Raw genomic sequence first — 16,508 nt, forward strand, 5'->3', positions numbered from 1 at the left:
AACCCATTTGCAGTGCAACGTCTTTGCGAGGACAAATCCGTCCAAGTCTTTGCTGAGCTCCAGGTGAACCTTCAGAGGCACAAACCGACTCCTCTAAAATCCCCTCACCATAGTGCAGGACTCCAGAATCGAATATCATCGACCGGGCGAATACCGTCCTTTGTTGGTGTTGGGAAAAAGGCGCCAAAACGTCAAGACTGACCAGGGAGACTGAAGAAATCCTTTCCAATTATCCTCTTTTGAGACTGCTGCTGAGACATCCCATTCAGATTCCTTCTTTTCATCACCAGACCGAGGAATGAGGAGGCCGGGTCCAACGCTGCTGCACACAGGAGGATCCAACTACAAGCATTTCTTCTAACCTAAGGCACTGTGGGTGAAAGGTATAATCTACCTTGAACCGAGTAGTCGCTCCAGAGTGACTGGAATGCGTGAAGATGTGTCCACTCTACCTCAAGCTGCCGGCTTGTGTCTCTTTAGGGAGTCCTTTTGCAGAGTCCCCATCGTTGTGTTATTTCTCCAAGTAATTTATCCTAGAGACTAAAAGTATTCTGAGGAACTTTTGCTGTTCTGCTGCTTCGTAAGACTTTGAATCCACTCCTGCACTGACTTTTTTGTATAGTTAGGAATTGGATTTTTAAAGCGTTAGTTTGTCCGAAAAGTGTCTCTAGAACATTAAGCTCTGCTGCTGTGTGATTAACCAACCTGTTTCCTTCCTAAAATACTTTATCTTATATGGTTTTGCTAACTAAATACAATTCCGGATATCTTTGTCTTAACACGATTGTGCAGTAGTACTGATAATATGGTAGAACTGTCATTTGTGTCAAACTCTGTACCACAAGCAACTATCATTGAAGCAATGGCCTTTGAAAAGTATTAAGAATTCCTATGTGTGTTGAATAAGTGAACTAAGTATTTATCTACCTTCCTTGTGTAAATATAATAAATGAATATTTTAATATAACATTTTATATGTAAGTGTTTCTTTGGACTATTACAGTATTTACTGGGTTCAGTGTACTTACCTACAGCTCACATATTCCTCCTGTGATGCGCCTGACTGCTCTGCCACTCTACCAAGTTTCCTTTAGTAGTGCAGACTTATACTAAGAGTTGGGGATCTGTATGCTAATGGATAGTATTATGAAGTCTTACCTCAAGTGGACTTTAGGAAACTCCCCTAACACCACCTACTCTTACGTTCCGTCCCCTTTCCTCTATACTTTATGGGTGTCCCTTACTAGGGACGGGAGACGGATCCTTTTTCAACAGAAAAACCTTTGTCCCCTGTAAATTTAGCGGCGCGCGGGGGTGGAGCCCTGGGAGCATGCGCTACTCTGACTCCGCCCACTGGCGCCACTCCCCAGTCCCCTTTTCCGTGTCAATGGGAATTGGCTGATTTCACCAACGTTCCTGGGTTTGGTCTTGCCATGTAATTCCACGCGCTCTTCCCCGGATTCTTCTCTTATCTTTTTGTCTTTGTCATCTAGCCACTTGGTCCTCCGGCGTCAAGCTCCTCCCCGGCGCATGTCGACTTCAGCAGGTGTCCAGCCTGCGAGGCGCTCATTCCCACGTCTGACCCCCACGCTCTTTGCCTCCGCTGCCTTGGCCCTGACACCGGCTGGGAACGTTAAACTGCGTGCAATTCTCTGACTCCACGCGCACTGAAGAACAGACCAGCTAGGTGGAGAGAACTCTTCGAAGCATCTCCTCCAGAGGACTTGAAGAAGTTTGTCCAGCAGAGATCGAGGCCCAATGGAGGGCCGTTATTTTACATCGCACCACGTGAAGCCGACTCCTTCCCGAGGAAACGCCCAAGCGGGAGGAACCGCTCGGGTTCTGTTACCAGCACACGCACCAAGGCTAACAAAGCTACCGGCCTTACGGCTGAGGCGTCACCGACCCTACCGGTATCAGTGCTGAGAGACCGCAAGGTTCTACACCCGAGGGGCTAAGCCCTAGTACCGGCTCCATGTCCAAGGGGGCGCCTGCACGCAGCACTAACAGCGAGAATGCCGAAGGTGATAAGCCTTCCAGGCCTAGATAGGCCTCATGTTCCAACACCAAGGGCCTCATCACGAGTTAGGCGGTATCCCGGCAGTATTCCTGCTGGGATACCGCCAGCGCTAATAGCGCTACCGCCAACGGGTCCGGCGCTATTGGTGCCGGATCACGGGTTTGGCGGAACGGGAATTCCCAAATCCCCATAGGGCCCAATGGGGAATTTTCGGCGGGACTACCGTCGGCGGTATTACCACTCAGTAATTGCGCCAAAAATTGGCAACTCTGTTGGCGGAGAACCAGTCGCTTGTCGAGAGCCAGGCAGTGGAAGAAGTACCAGCCTCGCATAGAGAATTTGGCTTGTCTTCTAGGATTTTCACCATACAAAAAAAGAACCAGGCTGGCCTGAGAGTTGTGTTGGACCTCTCCACCCTCAACCTCTCCCTCCCTCTTCAAAAATTCAAGATGGTTACGCCAGCGCTCATTGCAGAGACACTAGACAAGGGAGATTGGTTGTGCTCCCTGGATCTGAATGATGCTTACCTACAAGTCCCGATTTGGCAGCCCCATCGGTCCTTCCTACGCTTCAGGATCATGGGCTGTCATTTCCAGTACAAGGTGCTACCCTTTGGCCTCAACCAGCCCCCATGGTGTTTACCAGACTCATGAATGCAATGGCAGCCCTTCTCAGGGCCTAGGGCCACCATTTCTACCCGTACCTGGACGATTGGCTCGTCAGGGCGAGATCCCCGGAGGGGTTTGTCCCCACCTCCTCCGTGCTTTTGAGTACACTCAACGACCTGGGGTTTACCATCAACCATAAGAAGTCTCGGCTGCAGCCCACGCAGAGCCTCACCTTCCTGGGCCTCATCTGGGATACGAGCTCCGAGAAGTTATTTCCCTCGGAGGACAAGATTAGGGCCACTACACACTTCGTTACCAGACCAGTGACTTCAGCTGGGTGGTACCAGCACCTACTGGGTTTCATGGCAGCGGTCCTCTTGGCCGTGCCACACACGAGGCTACGGATGAGGAGACTGCAGCTGCACTTTGCAGCCTCATGGAATCGGGAGAGGGGCTCCCAAGCGGACCTGGCCAGTATTCCGCCTTCTCTCCATTCTGACTTCACGTGATGCTCCAAGGACTGCAATTGGTGGACATGCAGGCCATTCCGGCAGCTGACTCCACAGGTCACCATTACTACGAACTGCTCCCTATAGGGCTGGGGAGCCACTCTGGACAGCCACAGCGTCCATGGAGTCTGGACCCGGCAGGAGTCACATATCAACTGGCTGGAGCTCAGAGCCATTTGGTTAGCCCTCAGGGCCTTCCTTCCGCTCATTGAGGACAGGACCGTCCTGATGCAGACCAACAACTCCACCAGCATGTACTATGTCAACAAGCAGGGGGGGGGGTACCAGGTCCCCTCTGCTGTGCAATTTAGCGGTCAGCATGTGGGAATGCGCCCTGGAAAACATCAACCTCAGGGCCTTCCACCTCCCGGGGGAGGCCAACTTGGAGGCGGACGGGCTCAGCAGGCTGGGAGCGGACAATTCCGAGTGGCAATTGAACAATCAGGTGCTGCAGGTGGTTTTCAACACATGGGGCCATCCTCAGGTGGATCTGTTTGCCTCCTGGAGGAACACGAAGTGCCATCAGTTTGCGTCTTGGTAGGGACTAGGCCCCTGCTCCCTGGGTGACGCCATGCAGATTCAATTGGAGGGCATGACACCCCTGATCCTCAGGGTACTCCGCAAGATAAAGGCTTGTCACCTCAGCATCATAGTGATAGTGCCTGTAACGCTCACCTGATTCCCACGGAGGCGCAGGTCTGGCTTCGAGTGCTGATGCTTCTTCAATGGTGAAGTGCAGGACTCTGAAGATGGACAAGAAGGGCCCTCTACTCTGGCTTCTCCGGCTCGCAGGAATATTCCCCTGTGCGTGAAAAGGGAGTATTACCTACTGACTGAGTTATGATCAAGCCTCCCACTCTCTTCCAACCCTCCACAATACCCTTCCACGATTCCCCGTGAAGTCTCACCTTAGGGTCAGGAAGGATGAGCTCTCCATTCTGCTTCTGATGCAGGGGCGCGTTGAAACCCAGTTACTTCACTGGATCGAGGATTGATGGGAGTTCAGGTAAGCTTGACTATTCAGGTAAGGCTCAGTAAAAGTTCTGTTGCAAGTTCAAAAGTCCAAGCTTAATAATAATGTTCATTGTCTTTTTGCAGCAAGCGTTAATGTTTGTCTTTTTTCCCCTTAGGGGCCGGGGTTCGAATGCCGGAGATATGGCACTGACCCGGAGTGAAACGTGCAGTTCCAGTTCCAGTAAATGGCAGGTTAGTTCTGGATGAGCGCTCGGGAACTGACTTTGCATACGCTCATTCAATGTCTTTTTTCCCCATAGGGGCCGGGGTCCAGAAAATGCCTGGAAGCGGCAAGACCCGAAATGAAATGAGGTAAGTCTTATTCCCTTCCTTCTCTCACCTCTTATTCTTGTCTTTTTCTCTAGGCTCTGGGAAGTGGCTGTGTATCCAGATGATCGCTGCTGAAGATGGAGGAACCCAGGAAAGGTGAGTGAAATGCAGCGCTGCAGCGAGCGTAACGAAATGCTTTTAAAAATAATGTCTTCCCTTTCAGGATCGTCGGTGATGTCTCCGTGGTGCAGATTTAGCTAGTAAGGTCTCTTGTCTCCCTTTGCAGGTGACCGAGGATGCTGACAGGCGTGGCTGAAGTCCAGATGCAGGAGCTGACACGGTGAGCGTCCAGATGCGAGGAGCAGAACAACGCGAAGCGTGAGTTGCTGATCGGGTGTGGTTTAAATAGCTTTGGAAGAAGTCCCAAGTGTGCATCCTTCCTCCGATCAGGTATGTATCCTTCCCTGACCACACCCGGGTGGAAAGTAGTCCCACAGGTAAAGTAGTTCCATCCAGGCCTCAAGAGGGCCTGGATGTGGCAGCATGGTCTGCATCAGGTAAGTGCACATGAAAGCACTTGAACACATGTCTAGCTTTATGAGCCTGGCGCCTAAGGCACTAGGACAGAGGTCCAACATGAGCCTGGCGCCTAAGGCGCTAGGACTGCGTCCAAAGGGCCCCAGCTTGGGCCCGCTGGCTCTCTCCTGGGGGAAATGATGCCTGCCTCTGGGGTCGCAGGGTCGGACCTGGCTCCTTGGAGGCAGGCATCATGACAGTGCCTTGGTGGCTGGCAAGACCGTGGTTCTCTGAATTGCTCAGCCTCTCGCACCATCCGACACCCATTCTCCTGTCCCAGCAGGTGGGTAGGGTTCCCCATCCCGCTTCTCAGAAGCTAGCCCTCTCAGCGTGGTTCTTGAGCAGATCACCCTCAAGCACCTTAACACTTTCTCTGGCTAACCTGGAGATCATCCAGGGCGCAAAGCGCAAGGCCATTATGAGCCAATATAGGAGAAAATGGAGCAGGTTCTTTCACTGGGTAGACTCTAAGGAAATCAATCCCGACGTTCACACTGGACGATGTGCATCTTTCTCGGCACACCTTGCCCACTCAGGCGTACAGGTGGACACATGTCACACCTATCTCGCAGCCATAGGGGCCTAGAGAAATTCAGAGGAGGAGGTCTTCTCCTCTTCCAACCCGATAGTCGGGAAACATCTGGCCTGCCTGCCCAGGCTTTACCCGCCCATCAAAAAGCCATACCCTGTGTGGGACCTCAATGTGGTTTTGGGCGCCCTGGCGCACAAACCCTTTGAGCCAATGGTGTCTGCTGCAGACATCAGGCTGGTTACCATCAAGACAGCTCTGCTAGTATGTCTCGCATCTGCTTGCAGAGTCAGCGAGATCCAGGTTCTGGTGGCTTCAGAACCCTATACCACTTTCCACAAGGATAAGGTGGTCCTGCGGACTCACCCAGCGTTCCTACCTAAACTACCCTCTGTGTGCCATCTAAACAAGGAAATATTCCTACCTACATTCTTCGCTGACCCCAAGGACGAGGCTCAGAGAGTCTTGCACTGTCTGGATGTCAGACGTGCTCTAAAATTGTATCTGGATAGGACCAAGGGCTTCTGCAAGTCAGACAAACTTTTTGTCACCTTTGGGGGCTCCAGACCCGGTTATCAGGCATCCAAGGCCTCCGTAGCAAGGTGGATGGTTGGGGACATCATAGAGGCCTATGAGGGGCAACATGTACGCCCATGCCGTCAGGGCCAAGGCCACGGCCATCGCATTCCAGCGGCAGGTTCTGTGGCAGGTCATAAGCAGGGCAGCTACATGGAGCCAACGCTTCAGTTTTCTGTAAGCATTACTGTTTGGAGGCTGGCTCTAAGTCAGACGCGGCCTTCAGACCAGCAGTTCTAAGGAACTTGTTTGCTTAAGGAAGGTCTCTTATCCACCCTGGGGCTACATTCAGTTGTAATTGCCCATACAGTATGGAGGAAAGAGGACGGGACGTAAGAGTTATTAAAAGTTACTGAGTTCTTAGTCCCCTTTCCTCCATATGTCCCACCATCCCCCCCCCTAATAATACTGGTATCATTAGGCATTAATAAATGTTGTCGACGAGTCAATGGGGACTGAGGAGTGTCGCCGGTGGGCGTAGTCAGGGTAGCGTATGCTCACAGGGCCGGACCCCTGCGCGCCTCTAAATTTAAAGGTGAAGAAGGTTTTTCTAGTGAAAAAGGTTCCGTCTCCCGTCCCTACGAAGGGACGCCCATACAGTATGGAGGAAAGGGGACGTTGAGTAACTTGTAATTTCCTTTTTACTTCCGTCTTCCATCTAAGGTGGAGAAGGGGTTTCACATCTTGGACCCCAAGAGGGATCACTGCTATTATGCTGCTCAGACGAGGAAACATCAGGAAGGATGTCCAGCTCTTTGCGACTTACACTGTTGCTTGTGGGGGCAAGGCTATTTATATGCAGACCGTATCTACTAGGGTTGTCCTCTTTATTTCAGGTTTATGATCTGTGCCCTTTTGACCATGAGTCTGGCAGCTACCTCTGTGTTGCAGGGGGGGCCCCCTGTGCAGGATATCTGTCTGGTGGCTAGGTAGGCTTCCTTGCACCTGCTTGTCAAGGTTTATAGTCCAGATCGATTGTCGAGACAGGATGTTCGTTTGGTCAAACAGTCCTCCAGAATTTCCTGGGATTGGTGATGTTCTCGCTCTCCTTTCTTCAAGTTTCGTACTGCTATAGGAATCTATCTAAGAGGATGAATCTTTGAGAGGAAGCCATCCAACAGAAGGACACATTACTTACCTCTTCATAATGTTCTTTCTGATGGATTAGTTCTAGATTCCTCATCGCCTTCTAATTTTGCAGTCCCTCAGCTGCTAGGTCCTTGGGAAAAAGGCAGACTGAGGTCATGGGGTTTGGATGGCTCCCTATGTACTAGCCTCATCATCTGGTCTGGCGTGGGGCACGCAGCACTGAGCGCAGGCGAGGTGGATTCACCCTCAGACCCCTATTGGCTAAAAAGGTTTACGAAGGCCACTGGTGCTGGATAAGCTATATCTAAGATGAGGAACCTATGGGAAGAAAGAATAATCTCTTAGAAAGAACATTCATCACCAAGAGGTACCAATGTGTCCTTCTGTTAGATGGCTTCCTCTCAAAGAGGTTAGTAATTTAACTGTCTCCAGCTCTTTGTCAAAACTTTGCCTCTTCTCTAATGTTTGTGTTGTGTGACAGGGCCTAACCAGGAGGGAGCCCACCCCAAACGCAGGTAGCCCACCCCAAGCAACCTGCGGTGCCCATGTGAGTGAGCAGGCCCTTTCCCCTCCCCACCTTACATGTGGTGATGGTGGTGTCCCCGCTGCAGGAGAGCGCTTGCAGAGAGGACCCGCAATGGGGAGCAGCAGTAGAAGACACCAGGCTGCAGCCCGGTACGGGAACGCAGATGCAGTAGAATGCATCAAGCGCAACAATACCGGCATGGCACTCTGAAATTGTACGCAGCTGCAGCAGACGGGATCTGCTAGAGCCTACAGTGGTAGAGACACCCACTAAACCACCAGGGATCGCTCTAATAAAACAAGTCCTCCATGAAGGCTATGTTCTTAATGGCACGACTAGCCCACCAGGAAATCACTTCATATAAAGGGCTGCTAGAAGGACTGGAACAGTTTGCTATGGGACCTCTATGCGACCCATATAAAGGTGCAGTCGGACTGCATGAAAAAGGGGGCGGTGCTTACCAGCCCTCACCAAGCCCTCCTCCCTTTACACCACCTCAAGGAAGGTACGTTTTTGGATAAGGTAAATGGTCAATCCTGGTAGGGGGGTGGGTATTTAAAGGGAAGTCTGGTGAGTGTTTGGTGTGGGTTAGTTGGGCGAGGCCAGGAGGTGGAGGATGGTGTCTGAGAGACCAGAGGAGGCGAGAGCGAAAGGAGTGCACAGGCTATTGGAGAGAGAGGGGTGTGTCTGTGTAGTGTTTTGTGAGTGAGAGTAAGGAGTGTGTGGAATAGCGACAGTCCGGCAAGTCGTGGTAGTAGAAGGTAGTAGTAGTTGGTAGTCGAGGTAGTTGTGGCGAGAGTAGTAGAGTAGCAGTTAGAGGGAGAATTAGTAAGTAGTAGCAGTGGTAGCGGCCATAAAGAATAAGACTGGAAGTAGAAGAAGTAGTCGAGTGGTAGTAGCAGTAGAGTGGGAGCAGCAGTAGTAAAATAGTAGTAGTGGTAGCAGAGAAGCAATAGTAGTGAGAGGGGAGTTGCAGAGTAAGAGTAAGGAGTAGTGGTAAGAATGCAGAGGCAATAGCAGTAGCAGAGGAATAGTAGAGGCAAGGAGGTTGAGGAAGGAACGACAATATACCAACGGAGGAAGTGGGAATTAGCGACAGTATTGAGCCAAGGGACAGCAGAAGGTGAAATGAGAACATCCTAAGAGTCCAGTATAGCAAAGGGTCAGGCACGAGCGGGCGTGAGAGAAGTGAGAGTGACACCGACACCGGGTAAAAGAAGGAACCATCCCTAACTTCTTAGGATCCCTTACTAAGCGGAATACGTTAGGGAAAGTATACAAAATTCCCAAGGAGTTAGTCAAACAGGAATCAGAGGGAACGCATAGAGGACATCCAACTCCCACTAATCTAGGTCAGCAAACGGACAAGCAGGTGTTACTGTTGGCCAGTGCTAACATCCCATTATGGACGCTTGGGCTAAGAAGGAGGGGAAAGGCTGGGGATGTCGAGATAGACAGCGACAGCCCCAGCGCCAACCCCCACAAGAATCTGCTTAGTCCCGAGAACTACCTGAGAAACACTTAGACAAACTACTTGTAATTTTAAATAAACACCCTTGTGATGTTACTGGCGTGCCAGAGTGGTTATTTGTGGCAGTCACAATACTCATACACACGTTTCTAAGATCCACCGGCATCCATGGGGCATGTACTAGGATCGAATTGAATCTTCTGTACTGCATGACAGTTGTCTCAGGGGAGCCTGGAATACAAGCACCTCCCTTCTGTAGTTGGTGCTTTTCTTCGAAATGGGCATTGGAAGGAAGATGTAACAATTTGGGAAAACCTATGGCTGGCCAACTCCCCAGGTGCCACGTTGGCAGGATAAGCTGGCAGAACTGCCTGTGCACTTTTATATGGAAGATGCTGGATTGATAAGGAGGGGAATGGTGATTGTTCAGTGGTTGGCTGTTGGTGATGGGTCGTAGCTGATACTATTGCATTGGAATCTGAGGAGTTTGGCTAAATTGTGAAGCTGCCGGCTGTGGGTTACCCAGGACGCTTGACTTTTCTGTTTGCTAGACACTGGATCGGGCATTGGTAAAGAAATCTGTTCCAGCTTCTGATGTCTCCACTTCCGGCTAATCTTTTATTAACTGGGGGTACAGCAATGTAGTTGTCGTTCCCATGTCTACCCTCACTAACAGTGTATTTTGTAGCCTCAAATTCTTGATTTGAATTCCTAGCTTCTCATTGGAATCTTTTAATGCCCTCAGTTTGGAAGTGCTTTGTCTCCTAGATATCTCTTCGAACTAGTTAGAAGGTACAGCATTGCTTTCAACATCGAAAGTACCCTGCAGTGGGAATTGCTTATGCCAGTTCTCCTGCATAAAGTTCCATTCTTTCAACTATCTGCACTTTCTGTAGTTATATTTTGTGCGCTGGTGTGCCCATAGTGCCTATCGGTACTACTTTTTACTGTCCGATATTCATTGTTCTGGCTAGACTTCTGTGCATATAGCCCCTCTATATAACGGTCTTAGGGAGCCCATTCTCTTTGAGTGCTCCCACACACATACTCAAACAAAGGTAAGCTCCACTTTTTAGCAGCCTTGAGTAGGAAAGATGTGGGGAAAATGATTGGGAAATCTCCACTAAGTATCTCATACTTAGGAGGAAAAAGCCATTCAAGCCTGTAAGACTCAGTGGATGTGGAAGGGACAGAAAGAAAGCAGCCAATCATGGGGTTATGCATGATCCCCATTGCTCTCAATACCCACTGTTGCGATGAGCCTTCAGTGTGGCTGAAAATCAAGATAGTCCCAGACCCAATAAGCTTCACACATTCCCATTCATAAGACTCCAGTGTTCGGACCCTTCTGACTCATACTCCTGCCCTCTGGCCATTGTGAATGGTCTTCTGTTCTTACTCACTGACCTTAAGCTTGCGACTCACTAACTGTCTACACTGTCCATAAGTAACTGACTGTATATATTTAGTTGACTGACAGGGTCTTGTAATATTTGCTGATACTGAGCACATGTGCATTTATTAATCCCGACCTTTGTTTTTTTTTTCTTGTTTTACTGATTGCTTACAAACACTTGGGTTTTACCAAAACCATTCATCGAACCCTCCAATCTTTCCCTTTGCTTCTCATCTTGCTACTTCCCTTCTCTCTGCACATATGAGCCTCCCACTGGCTGCACTTGTGAGTTAACTGCACTTCCCCCTTGCCCTCCCCCCGGCACTTCTCCCTTTCCCTCTTCCCTGCACCTGCACAATCTGAATGACACAAGGTAAGTTAGTTATTTTGTCCTCCCTTGTTTCCCCCTCCTTCTCCTGCCACGCTTAGAAACACTTGTGTACAGGTGCATTATAAATGCCACATCATCATGTCATATCATTAAAAGGAGGTCCCCTGTGTGACACAATAGAGAAAAACACTTATGGTCAGCCTCCCTCTGACGACCCCGCTTTCGTTTTAAACATACTCATTACCTCTCAGATATAGCGACGCATGGGGGTTCCAAGGGAGGTGGTCCAGAAGCCGCTGGTGTCCTCTATGAGCAGCAACAGGTCCATGGAAGGGCAACAGATTGTGGAAGAATGAAGCCTGCATAAGATCATTTGAAAAGTTCAAGGAACACATTACGTTTTTTAAAATGGCAATGTAATTGGTAACAAACCCGAAAGCATATCCCCTTCTAATCTTCTAGCAGCAGCCTGGACCCACCCCTAACACTGTAATATTTATAGCATACAACATGACGAAAAGGAAACTGAATCTGAGGAAAATGTCACATGGACTTGAATAGTCCTGGGAAAGACACCTTGTCCCCCTTCTGGAGCTGATTCTCTCCAAGTCCTGTTTCAATTTCTTGCTTAGTGCGTTGCCACTCACCGGCGTACCTGCTATGCCACTCACATCACCAAGATCATCTCAGAAGTGTCCACACTCACCTGTAACCTTGGGGCTATATACAGCCTTCCTCCTCTGCCAAAGCATTTCCACAAACCTGCACTCAAAACAATCTCTCATGGTTTAAGTGTTCAGGCCTCGTAGTACTTTTCCCAGATCAAAAGCCTTCAAGTGCAGAGTCTGCAATTTACAGTGGCAGACGCCTAATGGCTTGCCAGACCTCATGATAATGTGCCATAATTTCTAACAAACGTGGTTTCATATTATCGTACCTGCCACCGTACTGGATGCAGACTCGTAATGTTTTTTATTATGGCAAAGTGTCTATATATTAAAGTACATGCTGAAAGAAAAATAAACACAATCACTAAAGAAAAAGAAATCAATACCATAATATAGAGAAAGACAGTTTTGACCCGTTCATAAAAGAATAAGCACCAAATCACGATATAGATATGGCAGTTCTTTAAGGTCAGTCTTGCAAAGTTTCCTGATTTAAGGATCCACAATTTCACCCATCTTTCTGCTTTGAATTTCTTCAGGCATGGCTTTGGGAATCGTTTTAATAGGTGAGGAATCTGTGCGAGCAATATTCCCATTAGAAGAACAAATTACTTGCCTTCGGTAATGTTCTTTGTGATGGATACTATCTTTTCAGGAGATGCATCTTTATTATCTGTATATGGTCAATTCAATTACTGCATCAACGGTTTTCTAGAGACATGCTCCTTTTACATAAGATTAATAGAGCGGAACCTGAGCTAAATCTCAATATTTTCTTAACATTAATCCTTGGACTCTAATGCATTGGCAGATGCTAACTTTAGTCACTCTGTCCTTAAGAATATTTAGTTTAAATTGTTGGGGTTAGTGTGTTCCCCCACCCTCTAATTCTAGGTGTGTGCCATTCTTTCCACATAGGATGAAGTAAGTGGGACAAGAATACAAGAATGTGGAATAATTAAGCCTTAATTGTCTCACTACCAAGTGTTCTGGTAGTCTGTAGCCCGCTGCCCATGGTGGAGCTCTTTTCACCCCCTTTAAATTGACTAAATACTTCCAATGAACTAAGGACTAGGGCAAGAATGCCAGTAGTGGTAAAAAGTAGTCCAGGCTAATTGTGAAAGTACTCCTTTGTGGGAAATGGCTTTCTTTTTTACATTCGGTATGCTCAGTTGACGGGCTCTCCCAGAGTTTTTCACACATAGCATGGAAAAATGGGGATGCTATGAGATTTGTTATCACCATAGTGCATAAAGGAGGACAGTTTTATCTAGAGGCAACCTTATCCTTGAGAGTATTGTGTTCTTTATTAAAACATAGATCAACCAACTATAATGTAAACTAATTGTGATGTCTGGTACTAAAATATGCATCTTTCATGCTCCTAGCATTAGTATTCTCCTAGAGTACCTGTGAACGTGCTATTTGTATCCTCTGTGTTGTCCAAGAACGGCGGCCTCCTCCCGGAGAGTGAGAGCCCAGGATCTATTCTCCCGCTTTAGATCCCGTACTTTTCACTAGGATTTGATAGCCTTTTTCAGACTATTACTTTACATTTTACTCACAGCTCACCCAATGTCATCCCTCTAAGTGGTTAAGGTGGTATGACTCTTGGAAGATGGAGATTATTCATTCTTCCCCTTACCACTTTCCCCTTTGTGTACCACACATTCACCAAAATATTACCAATTCTAGGTTATCTTCCTTGTTAATAGTGGAGGAAATTCAAAAATGTTATCTGCAGTAGAAGCAGTACCACATTTCAAGGGTCGACTCCAGCACATCGAGTCCTGCATACACATGCCTACTATTATAGTCATACTCCTGCCTCTTTTGTCTTCCCAATTGTTTGCCTTTTCTTCTCTGTTATAATTCAGCCTTCTTTTATCATCTTTATTCATATCTGACAGTAACATCTAGAAGCAAACCCATTCACCAGATCTTTAAAGAAAAGCTAATTGAAATATTATTTTTAAATGACTTTTTACTTGTGCAGATTAGTGTGATATTCCTTGTGGGTGGGCTCGAAAATAGCCGCCAATGGGTGCAACGCGACAATGTATCTACTTGAACACATATGGCATCAAAGGTACATAGCTGGAGCCATAGGAGATCGATGAGCTCAATTGCACCAATTTTATCCACACTTGGAAGCTAAGGAATAGTTAAAATGTCACATGTTACAAGCTAGCGGCCATATGCTGTGGAAGGGAGTGTTGATGATGCATATGTGGTATGAGCATTGTACCCATCAGAAAGATTGTTACCAAATGTTATTCAATTGTTTCAAAGGAGATCATCGTCCAAATGATTGCTAATCTTATGAAAGCCTGACAAAGCAATATAAAGGCGATGGAAAGTATGGGAACCAAGATGTGAAAATCTGATTCTTATTTTTAAGGAGATTTTTTCAAATTGGTGCCTCATGTTCAAATGTTTTTATACGATTGCTTAAACATCTAAAATGTAACATTATCAATGCCTTAGAATACATTCTGTTCTTACCCCTAAAATCAGTTATGGCTACAGTAGGTAAATTGTAGTTTTGTTTCTCCTTTTTATATAGTGCAGACCTGAAAAGATATGTGCCAGATCAGCCCAGTGTGGATGCTATTGTCCAAGCAGTCTTAAAGGAGTGCCGAAAAGAGAACATCAAATACAAGACAAAAGCTCTGATGTGTGCAGGGGATGTACTGAATGCAACCAAGGAAGACAGATTTCAAGACATGGCAGAAATTCTATTTCCTATTTTAAAGAAGGTACCTGTACTGACTCGTAACTTTTGAACACCCATAGACTTTCTTTGTGTCACTTTTTCTATTATTTATTTTAAAATGTTCTAATTGATTGTTCCTTCCACAGATTCCTCATCTTGGATACATTTTTCAGCATCAACTAAATCCTGGAAAGATGTATCCCATCAGGAGGCACAGTGTGACTTGAGCATTGAGGTTCCCTCGATGCTGTTGCTGCTTTACTCTGTACATGAATTTGGATAGCTCTATATACCTCTCACCACCGCCCCATGAACCCAGTTCCTTTTTTCTGTGTTGTGCCCATATGGACCCAGCATGCTTAACTGAATGGATCTCCAGTCCTTTGCTCAAAGAAAACATTTAAATCCATTTACATTTCCTCTCCAAAGGCCTCTGGGCTCAAATGTTGCACTGAGTGCAACTCCAAAATGTTGGCAACTGACTCTCACAACATTTGTTTGTGCTTGTTGGGGACAGAGTTCAATGTCTGGGGTGGGGGGTAGTTGTTGTCAACCTGTGACCCCGAAGACATTGAGAGAAAGAACAGTAAATTCACATTAGGCCGACCTGTGTTCAAATACCCAGGAAATATGCTCTCACAGCGTAACTCATCTGAGGGTAAGCGTTCCGAGGCCACTGTGGAATTGCTGACTGAGGCACTTGTTCAGACAGGGAATCAAGGAAAGGTTGTAAAAGATATCGGAACACGCTCTCATTCTAGGAGTCAATCCCACCACTCCTCCACCAAGAAAAAAGGCATTACGACACTGATGAGGTACACCAAGAGTACCTCATCAGTGTCGTCACCAAAAGGTAGAAGGTAAGGTTCGAGACTAAATCCTCAGATTAGCACTGGGAGCAATTTTGGCTGCAAGTGTTGAACATTGTCATCAAAGCTGGAATGTAAGTAGTTTTGGCGCTGACGTCAAAGAAGCAGACGGGTCCCACCACACCTTCCAAGGGAAGTAGGGGCTACCTTGAAACCTGATGCCCGCACACAGAAGAGCTTGGGTTCATTGTTGAACACAACTACTGCTCAGGTCAGATAAGCGTCTCTTGTCAAGGCCGACCACTCCATATCAACGCTCGATGTCGAAGGCCTCGACCCATATGTCCCGCCATCAATGTTAATGGAATCTTCCACAGTGGAGGTTGAAGTTTTCTCAGGAAACTAAGTGTTACTTCTTTAGATCCATGCAGTCTATTTTCAGAGAGGAAGGAGATCCCATCCAGTTTGACATGGAGCCCTCCTCTGACTTCCCTGAAGAGTTAATCTCCAATGAGGCTTTCAAAACCAATTTGGCCTCGGATTTTAAAGATGTGAGTGGGCTCAACACCTCACCCACATAGACAACATGCAGGCTAACCCTATGGACACCCACGCCCGAAAGCCTAGTGATATAGGGCCACCGCAGCTGAGCATAAATCTACTGCTTTCCCCCTCTCTACCTCGCAACAGGGACAAGATACAAGCCATGGCAAAGAACGTTTCTGCCTTCACGTATGTCGCATTGAAGCCCATTATTGTCCCCTTGCACCTTTGCAAAATACTCCTGTTGGGAAAGATGTTCTTTTTCATACTTTCCTCCATGGGCTTCTATGGGATACCCCTTCTTTTTGCTTTGTTTTGAACCCTATCCTGACTTTTTGGAGTTAAATAAAGCCAAAGCTTTTGCTTTATGTCCCTTGCCTGTTTAGTTCATTCTTATGGGGAGACTGACTATTCCCCAAGAATATCAGTACTGAGAGACTATGCCTTTTTTTGTGAATTCTTGTATTGTTAAACTTGCACACATCATCTTACATTGAAGTGCAGTTAGGATACTTTGCATCCTTATATATTTTTTTCATAGTGCCTTTTTGGTTACTTTTACAATGTGCCTAAGACAAACTGGTGGCAGCTGTCATATTTGTACTGTTTTTGTGATGTTTTACCCATGCACTTTTGCATTTAACACAAAGGGCTCCTATAAATGGCTAGCACCCTGAGATTGCTTTTCCACAAGGCCTTTGGCTTGTTCTTTGGCCATATTGTTCTTTGGCCTTCTTTCTGCCTCATATGGAAATCTGTTTCCCGGGGAAAGCTGTGCCTTTCGTGAGCGAACGGGTGGTGTGCGTGTGTGTGCCAGAGGAGGAGGTTTGGACTGTCTAATCCACTTTTTTGTTACA

At 47.3% G+C, this 16,508-nt stretch overlaps 1 protein-coding gene across 2 annotated transcripts in view; it reads left to right on the forward strand.

Moving 5' to 3' along the window:
• Positions 1–16,508, forward strand: part of ECPAS (Ecm29 proteasome adaptor and scaffold) — a 3,148,361-nt gene that overhangs the window by 2,858,641 nt on the left and 273,212 nt on the right. For both annotated transcript variants that reach the window (XM_069630810.1, XM_069630809.1), the window contains exon 44: positions 14,150–14,342. In XM_069630810.1, the coding sequence (XP_069486911.1) occupies positions 14,150–14,342 (193 nt within the window). The remainder of the gene's footprint in view (positions 1–14,149; positions 14,343–16,508) is intronic.

Source organism: Ambystoma mexicanum, chromosome 6q (assembly GCF_040938575.1).
Source record: "Ambystoma mexicanum isolate Mex_15411 chromosome 6q, UKY_AmexF1_1, whole genome shotgun sequence".
NCBI lineage: Eukaryota > Metazoa > Chordata > Amphibia > Caudata > Ambystomatidae > Ambystoma > Ambystoma mexicanum.